Genomic DNA, 20,475 nt, shown 5'->3' with positions numbered 1-20,475 from the left:
AGTAACATGGTTACCTTGATTAGGGTTTGACCGTGGGATGGCAGCTGTGGAAACCATGTGTGGTTAGCATGTTCTCTCATCATGTGTGTGCACAGTCGTCCATGCGTGTGTGTTTGTGAACAACTTCAGGATGGTATCCGTCGGATATATATTCCTGCGATGGAGAAGCTTACTTGTTCATGTTCATATTATTACACCATATTATTACATATTATTACTTCTGGATTATTATATTTTTTTTACCATTACTTATTTTAAAAGGGTCCATTTAACAAAATGCATACATTAATACAAAAAATGTCCCAGTACAAATATATGCCTATTTAAAGATACATTTTACGCATCCCGTTTCTCATGGTTGGCATGGCTGGCATTTCTCCTCCTACAGTTTACACAGTATCCCACCTGGACAGCATGATGGGAAACAGCTGGGCACTGGCCATATTGACTTTACTGGTTATCCTCATCTCATGTCCAATGGAGTCAGACTGTGAAGAGGAATTCTACAACTCACAACTGCAGGTACAGACTGCTCTAGTGTCTATACTAAACAAAAATATAAATGCAACATTTTCAAAAATGTTACTGAGTTACAGTTCATATGAGGAAATCAGTCAATATAAATTAATTAATTAGGCCCTAATCTATGGATTTCACATGACTGGGAATACATATATGCATCTGTTACAGACACCCTTGAAAAAAATGGACCTCAGGATCTCATCACACTATTTTCGTGCATTCAAATTGCCAAACGATAAAATGCAACTGTGTTCATTGTCAGTAGTTTATGCCTGCCCATACCATAACCCCACCACCACCATAGGGCACTGTTCACAACGTTGACATCAGCAAACCGCTCGCCCACGTGACACCATGCACATGGTCTGCGGTTGTTAGGCTGGTTGGACGTACTGCCAAATTCTCTAAAACGACATTGGAGGCAGTTTATGGTAGAGAAATTAACATTAAATTCTCTACCAACAGTTCTGGTGGACCTTCCTGCAGTCAGCATACCAACATACCTCGCTCCCTCAAAACTTGAGACATCTGTGGCATTGTGTTGTGTGACAAAACTGCACATTTTAGAGGAGACTTTTATTGTGCCCAGCACAAGGTGCATCTGTGTAATGATCATGCTCTTTAATCAGCTTCTTGATATGCCACACCTGTCAGGTGGATGGATTATTTTGGCAAAGGAGAAACGCTCACTAACAGGGATGCAAACAAATGTGTGCTCAAAATTTGAGAGAAATAAGCTTTTTGTACTTATGGAACATTTCTGGAATACTTTAGTTCAGCTCACGAAACCAACACTTTACATATTGTGTTTATATTTTTGTTAAGTATATATATTACATTTCTATGGATAAGGTTTTGTCCTTTCCTCACAGTTGAACTGGTTCATGTAGTAGTTGGTCTGTTTATTCATCTCACAAAATAATTCTAAATCATTTGAGTTCTTTAATGATACAAACAATCTGCTTTCCCAATTCAGACAAGACTACCTCAGCAGTGATTTAACTCATTCTAAGAGGTACAGCGACATCGACTATGACACCTTTGTGGGTCTGATGGGCAAGAGAAGCGCAGGTAAGAGTCTGGGACTCCGGGGTCCAAAGAGACCCTTTGTTTTCTGTCACTGGTAGCGGGTTCTTCCACAGTATACATGATATGGATGACCGTGTGCRCACCATCTAGAAATGTTATCAGCTTTTTAAAATGTTATTTGTGCGATACACAGTAGGTTTAACTAATGCAGCATGTCTGTGACTAAAACGTCTGAAGATTAATTAATATGTAGCATTATGCAGTGGTAACATACTGTAATATGTGATCATCTTATTTCTAGGTGTAAATGCTCTACGGCCACAAACAGTACAATTTTATCCAATGCCTTTTGGTGAAAATGTTACATATGTAATTATGTTTTTAAAGAACCAAACTCTTTTTCTGTAGCAGACATGGATCGGCCTCCTGGGTCGCAGGAGCTCCAGGTCAGGTGAGTAACTACCCACTGGGAAAAACACTGATTCACCCAGTTTTACATATCAACAACAAAAACCTCTAATGACATTGAATCAACGTAGAAAACTGATTGGATTTTTTAAAMTCATCAACATAAGGAAAGTATTTTTTCACCCAACTAAATCCAATGACATGCATTGTTCTGTTGATTTCACATTGAATTCAGGTTAGTTGACAACCAAATATAAATCAAAAATAGACCTTTAACTTATGTCTGTGCCCAGTGGGTAGCTACTGTACACTACACAGAGCAGTTGCTGGGGAGACGGAAGGCAAAACCTGGAGACAGTTTGCCCTCCAGTGGCATTTTGTGGAATTCCCAAATGCCAAAGTAGATGACTATTGAATGCTGATGACTATTGAATACGTGTTTCATAATTAAGCCTGTTTAACTTGTTGATCTGTACGTGGTGATAGCCATTCCTCAGCCCTGGAGAGGGGAATACCCACAGCCAAGAGGAGGAATTCTCATCAAGAATGGGAGACTGAGGCACGTAGGACTTTCTCCTGACTAGAACCAAAAAACGCTACGCTACGGTCACATAACGCAGGCCTCCTAATTGTCCCTAGAATTTCTAAGCAAACAGCTGGAGGCAGGGCTTTCTCCTATAGATCTCCATTTTTATGGAATGGTCTGCCTACCCATGTGAGAGACGCAGACTCGGTCTCATCCTTTAAGTCTTTACTGAAGACTCATCTCTTCAGTAGGTCATATGATTGAGTGTAGTCTGGCCCAGGAAGGTGAACGGAAAGGCTCTGGAGCAACGAACCGCCCTTGCTGTCTCTGCCTGGCCGGTTCCCCTCTCTCCACTGGGATTCTCTGCCTCTAACCCTATTACAGGGGCTGAGTCACTGGCTTACTGGTGCTCTTTCATGCCATCCCTAGGAGGGGTGCGTCACTTGAGTGGGTTGAGTCACTGACGTGATCTTCCTTGGGTTGTGCCGTGGCYGAGATCTTTGTGGGCTATACTCGGCCTTGTCTCAGGATGGTAAGTTGGTGGATGAAGATATCCCTCTAGTGGTGTGGGGGCTGTGCTTTGGCAAAGTGGGTGGGGTTATATCCTTTCTGTTTGGCCCTGTCCGGGGGTATCATCGGATGGGGCCACAGTGTCTCCTGACCCCTCCTGTCTCAGCCTCCAGTATTTATGCTGCAGTAGTTTATGTGTCGGGGGGCTAGGGTCAGTTTGTTATATCTGGAGTACTTCTCCTGTCTTATCCGGTGTCCTGTGTGAATATAAGTATGCTCTCTCTAATTCTCTCTTTCTTTCTTTCTCTCGGAGGACCTGAGCCCTAGGACTATGCCTCAGGACGACCTGGCATGATGACTCCTTGCTGTCCCCAGTCCACCTGGCCGTGCTGCTGCTCCAGTTTCAACTGTTCTGCCTGCAGCTATGGAACCCTGACCTGTTCACCGGATGTGCTACCTGTCCCAGACCTGCTGTTTTCAACTCTATAGAGACCGCAGGAACGGTAGAGATACTCTTAATGATCAGCTATGAAAAGCCAACTGACATTTACTCCTGAGGTGCTGACTTGCCGRACCCTCGACAACTACTGTGATTATTATTATTTGACCATGCTGGTCAATTATGAACATTTGAACATCCTGGCCATGTTCTGTTATAATCTCCACCCCGCATAGCCAGAAGAGGACTGGCCACCCCTCATAGCCTGGTTCCTCTCTAGGTTTCTTCCTAGGTTTTGGCCTTTCCAAAAGGTTTTGGCCTTTCCCAGGAATTTTCCTAGCCACCGTGCTTCTACACCTGCATTGCTTGCTGTTTGGGGTTTTAGGCTGGGTTTCTGTACAGCACTTTGAGATATCAGCTGATGTACGAAGGGCTTTATAAATTTGATTTGATGGAATGACCACACCAAACATTACAAAAACATCTCAGTGATTGAGACCCATACATGTTAGAGACCATTATGGTATAATATGGAGTGAATTGAATATTCATAAATTAATTCTCTAACAGAAAGCCTCCAAGATTGTATCAGTTATCAGCCCTGTGCTGGCTGGYATGTTGTGCTACTGCTTAGTGCTGCTCTGTCTTCTTGCTAGATCTAACCACAGTTTTGTACTCCTTACCATCTCTGCATTTTTGCACCCGGTGTGTAGGGTCCTGCTTCGTCCATGACGCCAGACTGTATTCACATCATTCACCCAGAGTTCCTCGAAATAGGATTTACTAAGAAACCATAGTCTTGCCGTGATGCCCCTATGCTTATTTCTCACCACCACAAMAGGATGATTCTGTAAACACACATGTAAAGTACTGCAAACTAATGTAATGTTYTTTCTGTATTTTACAATATGTTACCTAATGTATTACAACCATGTCTAAATTATACCAGATTAAGGGTCATATACCGTACCAGCCTTTGGTAACCKCTAGAGCACCTCTGTCTGAGATGGCATTTCACACAGTCAATAAAATCAGCCTATCTAATGAGAGATTAGACAGCTGAGTAAAATTATGCCTTTGAGAACATACTGCAAAGTATGGTTATGACACAAATAACCATATGGTCACTGCCAACAAACAGATACAGTTCAATACACAGTTCTCTTTTACAGGAATGTGAACTATATAGCAGATTGGGTTGCTTGTACCAACACACACACCCCAGAAAGAGAAAGCCGGAGGCTTGGTAATAGGCAGGTGTTTAAGGCAGACTTAACTCTGATCCATGTGATCTTCAGTTAAGAACAAATTCTTATTTATAATGACAGCCTACCAGGGAACAGTAGGTTAACTGCCTTGTTCAGGGGCAGAATGACAGCTTTTTACCTTGTCAGCTCGGGGATTCGGTCCAGCAACCTTTCGGTTACTGGCCCAACGCTCAAACCACTAGGCTACCCTCCGCCCCAATGAATGGTGACATTATACAAGAATGATACCTTTGTGGTTGAAGGAGTGGAGTAGACCTGTCCCGCACCTTTCACACTGACGCATGTGACTAACGTCATGCASTMTRCCCCCCCCCCATAGAGMACATTCAGACTCGACAGTTCCAGAGCTTTTATGAGCCATTCAGTTACCCATTTGTCACCCAACCGGAAATAAGCCAGTTGGGTGACTAATATCTCCACTGTAGTAAAGAACAGGACTTAGTTATTTGATCAGTATTGTGAAATGAAGGCTCGTAAGGTGAACAGGAAGTAGATAGGACAAGAAAGTGAGGAGGATACTTCCAAGTCATTCTTGTTTGAAACAGGTTTAAAATACAGAATCGTACAGCATACATGCTGATTTGGTTTACTGTTTAAGTTACAATGGCTGTACATGCAGGCTGTCAGGTGACAAATGTCAATACACCTATACAGCCCCTCTGTTTGTGAAAATGGTGTCTGACRAATATACAGCACCACGTACAGGATGTTAAGTTAACTCATGTCTATAAAACAGACATCAACCAGTGAAATACAGGGCTATAGACATAAGTCCCATTTGAACTGAAGATTAAAAGACAAGACACCCTGTGAGTTTGGTTTGAGGTGATCAATGAGTCACTTTGCTCAAAAAGTATAATATACTGTAAAAMCATACAGAATATGGTATCATATAATACAATGAAGATTCATAAAAGTGAAAACAAAATCAGGCAYCGACATCAGCTAATGACATCACACACACCAAACATCCCCACCCAGTCATTTCCCAGAAAACCCTCCCCTAAAAACTCTTGAATCATCCTAACCATCAAACAAATAAACACAATATTATCCAATCAAACAGGGTGCAAAAACTGTTCTCTAGAGATCGGCTAACTGAACATGCACAGCGACATGTCCGTCTTGTTTTTAGTCATAGTGCAGTTTCAAAATGTGCAACTTACGTTGCACACAATCATGCTTCACAAGGCACAAGCTACTGGGACTGATTGAGAGTCTCCCAGGTTTAAAGTGACCCTCTCTCTCTCTCTCTCGTTACCACTCTCCAACAGTATGTCTGAAATACCTGCTGGTCTTCTTATTACAGACAATACTTTATACAGGTATAAATAAAACACAAATCTAAGACCAAGTTTGGTTTTCAACCCCTAGTAGCTTAGGTTGATTAGGGTAGGAGACYCTGATCCAAAATCCTTTCTGTTAAATCTAGTTAGCTCAATGTTAAAGTGAGGAGTGGTCAAACTYGTTACAGTGGGGAGTAGCAAGATGAACCAGTCCAGCAGGAATCTCCTACAGTAACAATGGCCCAGGACCACTCACCAAGTCATACTTTAATTATTTGATGATGCCTTAAGAGTGGTCCAAGAACTGAGGGAATTAAAACAATCATGTTAAATATCTTAAAAAATTGAAGGGCTGTTGACATTTCAACATGGAGGCTGTGTGGTAAACTTCTTTTTTTTTTTTACACAAAAAAATAAAAAAGGGATGGGTTGGTGCCAGTGACAACCCAACCAACAGCATCACACATTCTTCACCACTGACACAATCCTTCACAACAGCACACTTCTTTGGGAGGCACCACAGTTGAGTCTTTTCACTTCTGTAAAAATGTGTGCAGGTGCATCCATACAGATGCATCTGCACACATGCACGCTCAAAAGCAACCATTAACACACCTCGCTCTCAGATACACAAGGCTGCTACTGCTTGTCATCCTGTGCCGCAGCAGGCGGGTCTTTCTCCCCTGCTGCAGCAGGAGGCATCACTTCCTGTTTCCTGTCTGTCCTGGACGGACTCTCCACCCTCGCCAGTGGCCCCCTCTGGATGGCCGGCTGCTCTTTGGWGTACGAGTGTCCACCCTCTGACCTGTCCCATGCCTCATTCTTGTAGCCCAGGGGGGCCGGGGGCTGGTAGCGGTACCTGTAGCCAAAGGCACGCAGGTGGTAGGTGTAGTACTCCAACAGGTACATGAGAGACGCGTCCACATAGTGGAAAGACACAGACAGGTCCGAGCAGCAATTTGGCCCCTACGGGACAGTACAGAAGACCAGGGTTAGAGCCAGGATGGGGAAAGCAAAAGGGAGGGGGTACAGACAGTGAGGGAGGCCCAAGGCTCAGTTTAGCATTACAACAACAAACTGGACAGGGGACAATGATTCATCTAACAATTTAGTAGTAAAACTAAAATGTAGTAGTCGTATCATGTCAGTAAGTCAAAAACAGTGTGACCGTGCAAGGAGCTAAATTATAGTGTTCAATCAAAAATGGATCTTTTGACCAATGGATAAAAATAATTGTTAAGATACTACTAAGAAAACCAAAGGGTCCAAACCTCATGTGTTTATCATAATTCGTTCAACATTTATTGGAGTTTTTACCCTTGTAGAATGGCTGTCTCTTATACACATCTAGATGTGTATAAGAGACAGACCTCATGTGTTTATCATAATTCGTTCAACATTTATTGGAGTTTTTACCCTTGTAGAATGGCCAAGTTTAAGGAGACTAAATCCATGTAGGCCAGAAAAGTGGTCCATTTTTATTTTATTTTTTAAAATTCAGGAAAATAGTATTGCGTCAGCTWGGCTGGATGCTGTGCGATTGAGACAAGACATATTTTCATGTTTTAGTATAAGCTTATCATATTAATGAGAAATTCCTGTTCCCCCCCCAAAGATTTCTCAGAAAAACAAGCATCTCTGAAAAGTCAGAGCATACCGCAAGCTTTTTATTTTTCCAAAGCATTTTACATTTAAACTGAACAAAAATATAAATGCAACAATTGAAAAGCTGTTACTGAGTTACAGTTCAAATAATGCATTTATTTCAATGGACAGATTACCTTAGGGCCTAATCTATGGATTCACTACTGGGAATACAGCTATACAGTGCATTTGGAAAGTATTCAGACCCCATCACATTTTGTTACGTTACAGCCTTATTCTAAATAGTCCCCCCCCCCCCTCTTCAATCTATACACAAAACCCCATAATGACAAAGCAAAAACAGGTATTTAGACATTTTTGCAAATGTATTTATCCTAACTAGCCTCCTAGTCCCTGCAGCTGAAAAACATCCCCAGAGCTGCCACCACCATCCTTCACCCGTAGGGATGGTACTGGCCAGGTGATGAGTGGTGCCTGGTCTCCTCCAGARGGGACACTTGGCATTCAGGCCAAAGAGTTCAGTATTGGTTTCATCAGACCGCAGAATCTTGTTTCTTATGGTCTGGGGGTCCTTTAGGTGCCTGTTGGCAAACTCCAAGCAGGCTGTTGTGCCTTTTACTGAGGAGTGGCTTCCATCTGGCCACTCTACCATAAAGGCCTGATTGGTGGAGTGCTGCAGAGATGGAACTCTGGAGCTCTGTCAGAGTGACCAACGGGTTCTTGGTTACCTGCCTGACCAAAGCCCTTCTCCCCCGATTGCTCAGTTTGGCCAGGCAGCCAGCTCCAGGAAGAGTCTTGGTGTCTCCAAACTTCTTCCAATGACGAATGATGGAAGCCACTGTGTTCTTGGGGACCTTCAATGCTGCAGACATTTTTGGTACCCTTTCCCAGATCTGTGCCTTGACACAATCCTGTCTCTGAGCTTTATGGACAATTCCTTTGACCTCATGGCTTCGTTTTTGCTCTGACATGCACTGTCAACTGTGGGACCTTAGACAAGTGTGTGCCTTTCAAAATCATGTCCAATCAATTGAATTTATCACAGGTGGACTCCAATCAAGTTGTAGAAACATCAAGGATGATCAAAAGAAGAGATGCACCCGAGCTCAATTTCAAGTCTCATAGCAAAGGATCTGAATACTTATGTAAATAAAATTAAAAAAATGTATACATTTGCAAACATTTCTAAAAACATATTTCTGCTTTGTCATTATGGGGTATTGTGTGTATATTGATGATTTTAGAATAAGGTTGTAGCGTAACAAAATGTGAAAAAAAGTGAAGGGGTCTAAATACTTACTGAATGCACTGTATACCTGTAGGTCACAGACACCTTAAAACAAAGTAGGGGCGTGGATCAGAACACCAGATATTGACAGGTTACCACCATTTGGACAAATCACCTTCGCATAGTTGATCAGGCTTTTGGAATGTTGTCCCACTCTGTGCAAAGTTACTGGATATTGTCAGGAACTGGAATATGTTGATCCAGAGCATCCAAAACATGCTCAATAAGTGACATGTCTAGTGAGCATGCAGACCATTGAAGAACTGGGACATTTTCAGCTTCTAGGAATTGTGGCGGATGAACGGCACGACAATAGGTCTCAGGATCTCGTCACAGTATCGCTGCGCATTCTAATTGCCATCAATAAAATGCAATTGTGTTTGTTGTCCGTAGCTTATGCCTGCCCATACCATAACCCTAGCACCACGGGGCACTCTGTTCACAACGTTGACATCAGCAAACTGCTTGCCCACACGACAATACATGCTGTCTGCCATCGGACCTGTACAGTCGAAACCGGGATTCTCCAGCGTGCCAGTGGCCCACTGAAGTTGGTTACGATACCGAACTGCAGTCAGGTCAAGACCCTGGTGAGGACAACATGCACGCAGGTGAGCTTCCCTGAGACGGTTTCTGACAGTTTGTGCAGAAATTCTTCGGTTGTGCAAACCCACAGTTTCATCAGCTGTCCGGGTGGCTGGTCTCAGACAGTTCCACAGGTGAAGAAACTGGATGTGGAGGTCCTGAGCTGGTGTGGTTACACGTGTTCTGCGGTTGTGAGGACTTTGGACGTACTGCCAAATTCTATAAAACGAAGTTGGTAGAGAAATGTATATTAAAATCTCTGGCAACAGCTCTGGTGTACATTCCAGCAGTCAACATGCCAATTGCAGGCTCCCTCAACTTGAGACATCTGTGGCATTGTGTTGTGTGACAAAACTGCACATTTTATAGTGGCCTTTTATTGTCCCCAGCACAATGTGCACCTGTGTAATGATTACACTGTTTGTTCAGCTTCTTGATATGCCACATCTGTCAGGTGGATGGATTATCTTGGCAAAGGAGAAATGCTTACTAACAGATCCTGACTGGTTGCATTACTGCCTGGTATGGCAACTGCTCGGCCGCAAGYCACTACAGAGGGTAGTGCAAACAGCCTAGTACATCACTGGGGACAAGCTTCCTGCCATCCAGTAACTCTATACCAGGCAGTGTCAGAGGAAGGCCATAAAAATGGTAAGACACTCCAGCCATCCTAGTCATTGACTGTTCTCTCTGCTACCGCATGGCAAGCGGCACCAGTGCCAAGTCTAGCTCCAAGAGGCTTCTTAACAGCTTCTACCCCAAGCCATAAGACTCCTGAACATTGATGAAATGGCTACCCTGACTATTTGCACCCCCCCTCCCCCCACTGCTACTCTCCATTGTCGTCATCTATGCAGTCACTTCAATAACTCTACCTACATGTACAATTGAAGTAGGAAGTTGACATACACTTAGGTTTTTCAACCACTCCCCAAATTTCTTGTTAACAAACTATAGTTTTGGCAAGTCGGTTAGGACACCTACTTTGAGCATGACACAAGTCATTTTTCATACAATTGTTTGTTTACAGACAGATTATTTCACTTGTCAGGGGTTCACCTAGGGGTCATGATAGGGGCTGTACAAAATGTTTCATGTATTATAATAATTGATTATGCTTGTCATATTAATCAGGGGAGGGGTTATAAGACCCCTCCCTCCTTACATATATAGGGTCCTAGACTACAAATTAACAATATATATACACATTATGAGTTTTAATATTGTTCCACAGTACTTTTCTAGTCTCTGCCTCTTATAAAGAAACTGTCTGAGAAACGTGTGAGCTCAGGGTGTCTGTGAGAAGAGCCTAAAAGATAATAGATGCAGACACAGAACTCCCCAGGGAGTGTAAGAGATGAGACTAGTCAGACATTCCACTATCAATCAAAATTGGGGAGTGGACAATTAACTGCTAAGCTTTTAGTTAACACTGAAACTTTATGTTTGTGTAGCTGTGGATGCATCGGCTTGGTCTCATGAGTAGAAGGTAATGATGTAGGCAGTGACATCACTAAGGCTGGACTTCAGGTTTATTAAAATAACTTGAACCTTTGACTATTTTGCAGAACATACGTTTTATGTTCCTGTTGTCAAATTCTGTCAGCAATTGCATTAATAAAAGGTTTTTGAATGATTTAAATTAAAGATAGTCATAATGCTAATTTCACCAATGAGCCAGTGATTGACAAGGAAACGAACCCCAACACACCATCACAATTCCAGTGGGTCAGAAGTTTACATACACTAAGGTGACTGTGCCTTTAAACAGCTTGGAAAATTCCCGAAAATTATGTCATGCCTTTAGAAGCTTCTGATAAATTATGTAAAGTAGCCTAAGTCAATTGGAGGTGTACCTGTGGATGTATTTCAAGGCCTACCTTCAAACTCAGTGCTTCTTTGCTTGACATCATGGGAAAATCTAAAGAAATCAGCCAAGACCTCAGAAAAAAAATTGTAGACCTCCTCAAGTCTGGTTTATCCTTGGGAGCAATTTCCAAACGCCTGAAGGTACCACGTTCAGCTGTACAAACAATAGTATGCAAGTATAAACACCATGGGACCACGCAGCCGTCATACCGCTCAGGAAGGAGACGCGTTCTGTCTCCTAGAGATGAACGTCCTTTGGTGCAAAAAGTGCAAATCAATCCCAGAACAGCAAATCCTTGTGAAGATGCTGGAGGAAACAGGTACAAAAGTATCTATATCCAGAGTAAAACAAGTCCTATAATCGACATAACCCGAAAGGCCGCTCTGCAAGGAAGAATCCACTGCTCCAAAACCGCCATAAAAAGCCAGACTACAGTTTGCAACAAAGATTGTACTTTTTGGAGAAATGTCCTCTGGTCTGATGAAAGAAAAATAGAACTGTTTGGCCATAATGACCATTGTTATGTTTGGAGGAAAAAAGGGGAAGCTTGCAAGCCGAAGAACACCATCCCAACCGTGAAGCATGGGGGTGGCAGCATCGTGGTGTTGGGGTGTTTTGCTGCAGGAGGGACTGGTGCACTTCACAAAAGAGATGGAATCATGAGGCAGTACAATTATGTGGATATATTGAAGCAACATCTCAAGACATCAGTCAGGAAGTTAAAGCTTGGTCGCAAATGGATCTTCCAAATGGACAATGACCCCAAGCAWACTTCCAAAGTTGTGGCAAAATGGCTTACGGACAACAAAGTCAAGGTATTTGAGTGGCCATCACAAAGCCCTGACCTCAATCCGATAGAACATTTGTGGGCAGAACTGAAAAAGCGTGTGCGAGCAAGGAGGCCTACAAACCTGACTCAGTTACACCAGCTCTYTCAGGAGGAATGGGACAAAATTCACCCAATTTATTGTGGGAAGCTTGTGGAAGGCTAACCGAAACATTTGACCCAAGTTAAACAATTTAAAGGCAATGCTACCAAATACTAATTGAGTATGTAAACTTCTGACCCACTGGGAATGTGATAAAAGAAATAAAAGCTAAAATAACTTATTCTGACATTTCACATTCTTAAAATAAAGTGGTGATCCTAACTGACCTAAGACAGGGAATTTTTACTCGGATTAAATATCAGGAATTGTGAAAAACTGAGTTTAAATGTATTTGGCTAAGATGCATGTAAACATCCGACTCAACTGTACATACTACCTCAACTAACCGGTGCCCACACACTGACTCGGTACAGGGTACCGGTACTCCCCTGTATATAATGTCAATATTGTTGTTTTACTGCTGCTCTTTTAAATTACTTTTCTCTTATTCTTGTCTGTATTTTCTTTTACCTGCATTGTTGGTTGGGGGCTCGTATGTAAGCATTTCACTGTTAGGTCTACCTACACCTGTTGTATTCAGCATTTCCTGTAAGGTCTACCTTCCACGACCTGTTGTATTCCAGCATTTCACTGTAAAGGTCTACCTACACCTGTTGTATTCAGCATTTCACTGTAAGGTCTACCTACACCTGTTGTATTCAGCATTTCACTGTAAGGTCTACCTACAGCTGTTGTATTTGGCGCATGTGACTAATAAAATTTGATTTTAACAGCGATAAACTATTTGTTCACAAAATTTGAGAGAAATAAGCTTTTTTGGCATATGGAACATTTTTCTGCTCTTTTATTGAATCTTATGAAATATGGGACAAACACCTTACATGTTGCGTTCATATTTTTGTTCAGTGTAATTCTGCCCGTGTCAGGTTAAATTTCGCATACCGCGGAAATAACTTTACAGATGACCACAACAACAAAAAATCACCTAAGTCTCTGCAGGAAGCGGCACTGCTCTGTCAACAGAGCACCGTGTTTATTATCAGATGTATTAGGTTAGGAAATCCGATTTTTTGAATATAAATGTTAGAGAAAGACCCCACTGAACAATCCAGAACATGAAGAATCATAATTTGTCTTAGTAAATGTATTTTATAACATGAGGAAGTGAAATTGCATCACTAAAGCGCATTTACACCCACTCTGGGCAGTGATTGTACGCCCTCAAATTACACACTTATCTGGGAACACAATTAGTCCCTTGTCCTTCCCTCTTCCCTTTCAACCTGTTCCAGTTCTGTCTTGGGTCAATAAGGAAATCTCATGAAATGCTGTACAGAAAACCAGGTACAGTACTATAGCAACCACAGTCATAGTCAGATCCTACTGACAATGAATAGCCTACACATGGCAAAACAAGGAATAACTGGTAGTTATTTTGTACTTATTATTTTTTTAACCCCTTTTTCTCCCCAATTAGAATCTTGTCTCATCGCAACAACTCCCCGACAGGCTCCGGATGTGAAGGTCGAGTTGTGTCCTCCGAAACATGACCCGCCAAACTGCACTTCTTAACACATGCCCTATGGGACTCCTGGATCGAACCCAGGTCTGTAATGCTGCCTCTAGCACTGCAATGCAGTGCCTTAGACCGCTGAGCACCTCAGGAGGCCCAACTGGATGCTTTTTAAACCATATCAAATCCCAACTCAGCAGGAGTTGCTTTACATGTTTGTATCATGATAAAGCTAAGGTGAATGATAATTAGCCTTAAAAAGGCTTTACCCACCTTATTAACTGGCCACATTAGCAGGGATAGCAGCAGCACTGGCGAAACTGGTTTCACTAGGACATATCGTGTGTCATCTTAGACTAGGTCTATTCAGTAAATATTCCATGACGTCACAGTGGTAGACTGGATGACTAATAGGCCAGCCAAATGACTACGGTTACCATAATAACAGTTCGAATAGCTCAACATATACACATACACACATTTTCTTCACTCCTAACTGCATGTGTTGCCTTAGAAATAATACATTTGTATTTTAAGTGCTTTTCGCGACACCCAAAGTCACTTTACATACACAAGAAAGACTGCAGCATAAAAAGCAATACAATTACATTAAAATCGAATGAATAGAATGGGCATCGCAATTCAAGTCAATGATGGCATAATGGGTGGACTGGCGGCCATTGCGAGTGTACCCAGAGGAGCAAAGCAGGAAGTAAAATATGTCCTATGATTTATTGATTCAACTGACATTACAAAAAAATACATTCAATTGCATGAGCCACATCAGTTATCATTTTACATTACCATGGAAATTATTGCATAACATTACTGTCACAATTCCAGGGTTAGAGGTTCTAAGCCCGTTCTATTCATTCTATTTCCTCYCAGCTATTTCATTCTATTATACTTTGGGGTTCCATGGTTGCCATGGCGCCACAAGGAAGCCTAGGTAGAGAGCTCCTGTACAATTGTAAATATTGTGTTGTTTTAAGTCTTTTTATGGGATTTTTTAAACTAACAGTTTTTTTATGACTTCTTGAGTGTTATAGAGCTACAATATCCGATGGTTTTGACCCATGGAGTTGCTGGACAAATGGCAAGTCCAAATGTTACTGTAAATAAATGCATATTGCCTCGTATTGAACTAAATCACATCTAAGCCTCTAACTTACTTATTCAGCCCAACAACAGCCTCCAGGTACTTACCTCTGAGATGGGATAGTAGCAGTAGCTCCAGTACCAGAAGCTCTTGGGGAACTTYGAGGTGAGGTGCTGCTCAGGGACAAAGGGGTGGAAGGTCTCCCTGAGGTTGGTGTCTCTGGCGTCCCCGGCCACCACCCCCACCTTCTCCATGCACTGGCCCATGGCCAGGTCCTCCACGTGGGTGGTGTGGGTGCACACCTTGGTCTTAAAGCCATCCACAAACCTCTTAAGGGCCTCTTTGCTCAGCACGTAGCCTGCCCCGCCACTCATGTAGCCCTGCTTGGTGTAGGGCTTAAACCTGCGTCCAAAGTAGATGGGCTCCTCTGGCGTGTGGTTGGCCAGCACCCAGCGCAGGTTGTCCACGACAACGTAGGTGTCGTCGTCAGCCTTAAGGAACCAGTCGGCCTCGTCTCCATGATTCTCCAGGGCGTAGTGGAAGGCCCGGATGGTCTTCCAGTAGAGCTGGTCGCGGCCTTCCTTGGTGCCCAGCCCCACAGTGGGGAAGTCAGGGTCGTCCACAGAGCTCATGAACACCACCACGTTACAGTGGCGGCTCCAGGTGTTCTTTACGTGGCGGGCCTTCTTCTGCAGGTTGTTGGGCCCTGTCATCACCCAGCAAAGGATGCGCACCTTCTTGTACAGCTCGTCTGCCATGTGGCTGTCCTGACCTGGGGGGGGGGGGGGGGGGGGGGGGTTAAGAAGGACATTTACTTTTTTGCACTTGATTATTGAAGTTCATTATCCATCAGTCTGCATGTCTTCAGATCCAACTGCACAGAAACAAAGACCCCATTGTTCTAAATAACATGGATGATAAATGCCTTTTTATCCATTTAAAGCGTATTTAGGGATATGGAAATACCGGTTAAAGACACAGCATGATCTAATGACCAATTAGGTTACTGTTGCACTCTGTATGAAGATAAATACAGTAGACTGATGTGTCTGCACAAGAAGGAACTGCTAATGTTTATTCTAAGAAGACAAAGGCAAAACTATTAACATTGCCCTGAACCATTGTAAATATGTACATATGATTAAATGGTAATGAGTCACGATTTTTACATTACCACATTCACACTGTGGTTTCTAGAAGAGTGCACAAACAGAACATAGGCCTATACAGTAGTAAAATGTGGAAAGCAACCCATGATGGTCATATTTACTTCTTAAACCCTAACCCTCTTTGGAACAAAGGTGGCTTCCGTTAACTGATTTACCAGATAACCAGGAACTACCATCCACTTCACAGCCTCAACAACCATTAAATACTGAAGTTTTAAATAACACTGGAGACCATCCGATTCATTATCAAGATAGACTTGGTAAGAGAARCACATGCTTAACAGATAAGGATGTGCTAAGCACATAAGGAAGTACATGAGTCATGACTCTTTATAAATGCATTTATATTTGAGATCTCATCCATAAATGTATGTAACGTTACCGGCTCAGTGGCTCTATTTGAAATCTGTCAAGATCAGAAGATACATACAATCATGTCAAGCTTAGTGTTGACCCCTGGCTGTTAAAACTACAATCTCCTTCTGGCACTGTACCTTTGTGGTGGGGGTGGTTGAGGTTGAAGAGAGCCGACCTCTCCTTCTTCCAGTTCTTGCTGTCCTCCTCCAGCTCACGTAGCTGAGCCGCTGTCTTCTCCAGGCCATCGGGCTGAGAACGTGTGGAGAAGGTCCTCTCGAACCACACCTGACGTAGGAACACATAGAGCGTACAGGTCCCCACCAGGAAGCCTATGAGGAAGGCACAGCGCGAGCCCAGCGTCTTCATGACGAACTCAAACAATGTGCCTCAAGCTGAATCCCTATTTCAAGAGTCAAGACAAACAAGAGAGGCAGGGCCAAGAAGGGTAGTCTTAACTTAGAGCTGGGTTTCCCAAACTCTGTCCTTGCCCCCTCCCTCTCCCTCTGGATGTACATTTAGATTTTTGCCCTAGCACTACACATCTGATTCAAATAATGAACTCATCAAACTTTGATTATTTGAATCAGCTGTGTAATGTTAGGTGCACGTTTGGGAAACCTCCACTGTTTGACAGGCATGTACAAATGAATGCCATCCATGCTGGGCACTATGCAAAGAAATGGGTGGGGGATTAGTATATGGTGTGTACATTATTGGAGTAGAGAGAACTCATCATTAGTTCATTTAGCTGACGACTTTCATTATAGCTAGTTATATGATAATGTAAACAGCATGCCAATACATTTTAGATCTGTGATCTCAAATAAAATACACCTACGCTAGCTACATAGCTGACCTTGCCACACTTTGTTAGCTACCAAACAAAGTGTGGCAGGGTTAGACTGTTGGCTAGTAACAATACGTCTGGCGGAAATGTCAAAAGAGAAATTGGTGGTTAGCAGGCCCTTACCACTAACGTTACTTGAACACCATTGCAGAAAAGTCCCTCTCTTGGGTCCAGTTGAAAAGTGGGGAAACTGTGGCGCATGTCATGTTAGAGAACCATCTGCTTACGAGTAAAACACCATCTCGTCAAAAACAAATAACGTTACCACTTGGCGTTGAAGGGATTAGTCATCAGTCATGTCTTGGAATATTCTTTACCTAGCTAGCTCTGTGGGTTTGGTAGCTAGCCGCATCTCATGTCATCCTTATCAGCCAGCCATCTATGGATTAGAAAAAGCGAAAAGAGACATCAATTCCAACTGTCATCCGAAACCAATACTGATTTTCTAAGAGTATCCGTTGTCTTTCATATTATGTCAAAAATAAACTACCTTATCCACAGGCTCAACTTCGATGTAAAAAGCAGTATGATTTTATTGAGGTATAAAATAACGTGTAAAACGCTTCTTTACGGTGGCTGTGTTGCATTTACAGGAAACGCCAACATTAGTTTCTAATGCGCAGGCCCACAACATGTATCTGAAGTCATTGATTGCTTAATCGTTTGCCTTGTCTTGCCTTAGTCCCCGCCCTTTAAATACTGTTAAGTTTCTATTGGATCATTGCATGTACACGGATCAGGCACAACCAATCATTGGGTGGCACCAGAGCACTATTCGGGTGCTAGTGCTCTAGCAAAAAACAGTGGGCAAGTTCGTTTTGCATGGCCCGTTGCCCCGGGTGAGTGGAGATTACACTTTAATTCTTAATTTTTATGCCTTTATTTAACTAGGCAAGTCAGTTAAGAACAAATTCTTATTTTCAATGACGGCCTAGGAACAGTGGGTTAACTGCCTGTTCAGGGGCAGAACGACAGATTTGTACCTTGTCAGCTCGGGGATTTGAACTTGCAACCTTTCGGTTACTAGTCCAACGCTCTGTATAAACTCCACTCAAAACGAACTAGCCCAATGACCAGACAAAGCCATCGATCAGGTGACACCATTCATTACTATGTGAAGACTCAGGGCACGATCCTCTGCTCAGGCATTGATGACGTATACCAGATCTTACAACGCCTGGCTAAGTATTTTAAGTATCAGCTAATCACATATGTTATAGCAATCTGTCAGTCGCTGACGTGGCACGCAACCATAGGTTGATGCATGCAACGTCTGAGCAGGGGAACGTTGCAGGCTAACTCAGTGCTGCCTCCTCTCATTGAATAACTCAAGTTGAAGGCCGAATGGGGAACTGCAGACTGCCATTAGCAACTTTTTGTATTTATTTTACTAGGTAAGTCAGTTAAGAACAAATTCTTATTTACAATGATGGCCTACCCCGACCAAACTCTAACGACACTGGGCCAATTGAGCTCCGCCCTATGGGACTCCCAATCACAGCCAGATGTGATACAGCCTGGAATCAAACCAGAGTCTGTAGTGATGCCTCTAGCACTGAGATGCAGTGCCTTAGACCGCTGCGCCACTCGTGAGCTAAATTATCCTTCTGTGCCCCATAACTTCTGTGTGCAATTTTCAAATAATCAGTTCAAGGACACACATCTGGTGTATTAGAAGCAGTTATTGGTATCATGATGGTCTTCAAAACATTTTTGTTCACTTGAACGAATGGCATTTTTCTATTCACTACACTGCCTGCACTATGGCAGTCGATTTTCTTTATGATAGCTTCCACAAACGATTGACTTCAATGTGAGGGTGGTGTTAGGGTTGTTGACAGAAAAATAAGTAGTTTCCTCAAACTTCATATAGGCCTATCACTTGAAACTACTGAGAGAATTCCTCAAAACATCATTAAACACTGTGGCATATCTTGCCCAAGTATTTTATAATGGTCTTTATTTTAAATTTGCAAGGTATGAATATACAAAGACTTTACAATGCAGCTCAGACTTTTAGGGAGGGTGTTCATCTGGTGAATTTAAAATGTAACAAAATTGGATCTGTTTGACAATAACACCCCTCAACAAGGAAGTGTGCGTATAATGATCTTAACTAAATATAAAAATGATCCCCTCACATGTGCAAGCTAAATTATTTACAGATTTTAAAGTGCTACAATTATTCACAATATATACACACGTTAAGCCTTTTCTAGCTCAGTTGTTTGAGCATGGCGCTTGTAACACCAGGGTTGTGGGTTTGATCACCGGGACTACCTATATGTAAAATGTATGCACGCCTGACTGTCACTTTGGATAAAATTGTCGGCTAAATGGCATGTATTTATCACTGAGGAAACCTTTGCGCCAAAAAAACTAAAACATTTTGTTGACAGGAACAGCTGAGCTCCAATCACTATTTCTGAGAAATAACTTCTCAAATGAAAATAGGTTAAGTATTTTTGGGTTTGCTGTACATGGCATCAAACCAAAAAAATCTTAAACATAAAATAACAGTTTTGAACATTCATGACAGTTGACAAAATGTACAACTTTCCAGAACCATTTCTCAACTTTTAAAGTGCTACAAAATGTATATGGAATATGATGAATGTTTCATCAAGCATGTCAATTCTACAATGAACAATTAAAGAGTTGTATAAGCTTCACTAAATTACACTGGATCTCATTTAAATATTCAAACTGTGGTTCAACCTCTAAACCACAACAGCATGTGGTTCTCACTCTTTTTCAGGTTTCCGAATCTGCATTCTTTTTAAATAAATGTAGAATTTCTAAACAATAAAAGATAACTGGTGAACAGAATCCTCCTTTTGCAAACATACTGTATAATTTTGTGACGCCAAGTGTAAATACCAGGTGAATTCCTCCATTGCATCACTCCCGGAGATCATTTCCTCACACTGTAGAGCAGCAGATAAAAACACAGTGGCATAGTTATAAGAACTGCTGTGTGGATACACAAGGAGAGGGCATCATACTTCTGTAGAAATGTCAAGTTAAACCCCATTCAGTCCAAGCCTTAGATACATTTTCACAGGTGCAAATTGCCAAGTCCATGGTGTTTTTCCCACCCTCCTCTCAACCCAACATAGCAACAGACATTGAAATAATGCCCCTTTTCAGCCATCACATTGAGGAGAGAAAACAAAACCTGACACCATTACACCACCACAGCTGAGACATTTGGATTGGTTTGTGCAAGGCACATAAGGGTGACTGATAGGGAGAACACATTTC

The 20,475-nt window shown here is 42.3% G+C and overlaps 1 protein-coding gene across 2 annotated transcripts; it reads right to left on the bottom strand.

Moving 5' to 3' along the window:
- Positions 1-5,512: 5,512 nt before the first annotated feature.
- LOC111966778 (glycoprotein-N-acetylgalactosamine 3-beta-galactosyltransferase 1-B) lies at positions 5,513-17,844 on the bottom strand. 2 transcript variants are annotated; one of them, XM_023991713.2, is made up of 6 exons: positions 17,702-17,844; positions 17,529-17,590; positions 17,335-17,430; positions 16,502-16,764; positions 14,946-15,610; positions 5,513-6,954 (listed from the first exon to the last, which is right to left on the bottom strand). In XM_023991713.2, exons 4-6 carry the CDS (start codon positions 16,728-16,730, stop codon positions 6,628-6,630), a joined length of 1,221 nt encoding a protein of 406 aa, XP_023847481.1. In that variant the 5' UTR covers positions 16,731-16,764; positions 17,335-17,430; positions 17,529-17,590; positions 17,702-17,844; the 3' UTR covers positions 5,513-6,627. The 2 variants fall into 2 exon arrangements, with proteins under 2 accessions (XP_023847481.1, XP_023847473.1); XM_023991705.2 differs by having other exon boundaries at positions 17,335-17,590.
- Positions 17,845-20,475: the final 2,631 nt, after the last annotated feature.

The sequence above is a fragment of the Salvelinus sp. IW2-2015 genome, linkage group LG1, assembly GCF_002910315.2.
Source record: "Salvelinus sp. IW2-2015 linkage group LG1, ASM291031v2, whole genome shotgun sequence".
NCBI lineage: Eukaryota > Metazoa > Chordata > Actinopteri > Salmoniformes > Salmonidae > Salvelinus > Salvelinus sp. IW2-2015.
The sequence above is the reverse complement of the archived record's forward strand: the minus strand, read 5'-3'. Positions and strand labels throughout refer to the sequence as shown.